Source organism: Mus musculus, chromosome 10 (assembly GCF_000001635.26).
Source record: "Mus musculus strain C57BL/6J chromosome 10, GRCm38.p6 C57BL/6J".
Classification (NCBI taxonomy): Eukaryota; Metazoa; Chordata; class Mammalia; order Rodentia; family Muridae; genus Mus; species Mus musculus.
Window position 1 is genome coordinate 120,979,250 of NC_000076.6, and position 1,275 is coordinate 120,980,524.

The 1,275-nt window shown below is 52.2% G+C and overlaps 1 protein-coding gene and 1 long non-coding RNA gene across 4 annotated transcripts in view; one reads left to right on the forward strand and one right to left on the reverse strand.

The window, feature by feature from the left end:
- Positions 1-147, reverse strand: part of Lemd3 (LEM domain containing 3) — a 55,986-nt gene extending 55,839 nt beyond the window's left edge. The window contains exon 1 of one of the 3 annotated variants that reach the window (XR_001779544.2): positions 1-147. This exon is cut by the window's left edge and continues 1,466 nt beyond it. Coding sequence is in view for 1 of the 3 variants with exons in the window: in NM_001081193.2 (NP_001074662.2) it covers positions 1-77 (77 nt within the window). In the remaining 2 variants the exon portion in view is untranslated. The other 2 variants (XR_380414.4, NM_001081193.2) reach the window with 2 other exon arrangements.
- On the forward strand, positions 137-900 carry Gm35235. Its single transcript, XR_380881.3, has 2 exons — positions 137-371; positions 726-900. It is a non-coding gene; the product is annotated as a predicted gene, 35235 (long non-coding RNA).
- The last annotated feature ends 375 nt before the right edge of the window (positions 901-1,275 follow it).

Below are 1,275 nucleotides of genomic sequence, written 5' to 3' on the forward strand. Positions count from 1 at the left end.
CCGTAACGGCGGAGCTGAGAGAAAAGCTCCTCATCCGAGAGCTGCTGAGGCGCCGCCGCCGCCGTCGCCGCCGCCATTTTCTCTCCAGGGTGTTTTACAAGCTCCGCGCTACCGGAAGTGACGCGCCGCCCTAGACCCTGAACTAGACCGGGCTGCGTCGCCCTTCCAGCGCCGGCCGCGGGCGCCTCCGCCAATGGGAGGCGCGGGAGGAGCTCACCTGAGCGGGAAGGCGCCACCTGAGCGGCGCGGCCCGGCGTGACCGCGCTCCCTCCCTCGCTCCCTCGCTCGCTGGTCCCGGCGGCCGCGGAGGTCCTGCCTGTCACCGCCGCGCGCCTGCGAGCGCTGTCGGCTCGCCCGCTCGCCACCGCCGGGTTCGTAGCCACACCTTGACCTCCCCCCGGGCTCCTGCCGCCGCGCCGCGGGCGTGGAAGGGAGCTCGGCTCTCAAGTTCATGGCGACCCTTGGCTGGCTCGGAGCGGTATAGAGACCCCGAGAGCGAGCCTGGGTCGGCAAGTTTGATGTCTGACTCTAGGTTCATTTTTCATTTTGCCTTTCCGTTTGGCTTCTTTAAAAAAAAAAAATGAAAAGAAAAAATCTAAGTGACTTTCTCTGGATGCCTTTGGAAATCTGGGGAGAAATAGAATATAGATCGTTTACTGCACAGTTTTCAAACTTGGGTCTTGGGTGTATGAAATTAACTTTTTGTCTTTTTTTTTTAACCTAAGTATGATGACCTCATACGTCGTCATGTGTCATATGTCAAATGTCACCATTTGGAGAAATGAAAGAGCCATCTTATGAATTCGTTTTGACTGAAGAAAGACAAGCTCACCGTGCAAATACATGCCTAACACCTATCCAAACAATACTTAATAAATGTTTTATTTATTTTGAAATGTTTTTATTGCCCCTTTGGCTGTAAATTCCCTGTGCAGAGGACCTTTGCGTCTCTTATTTTCAACACTAGAAGCACGGTAAGCATTTGTTGAATGAGGTAGTGAACTGCCAACCAATAGAATGAGATTAAAGTTAGGGGCATGGGGAAAATGCCTGGTGAGGTCACCAAACTTCCCCCACCCCCAAAGAAAATACTAACTGGGAATCCTACCCTCTTGTTCACAAAGCACAGATGAGTCCTAGAGAGGAGAAACTTGCCAGTTTTGATAGAGCGTGCTTCCCCTTTGCTTGAATCCTGACAGAGCTAGTATCATTGAGTCCTTAAGCCCTAGAAGCTACTAGGCAATCCTAAAACCACGTATGAAACATTACAGTAGT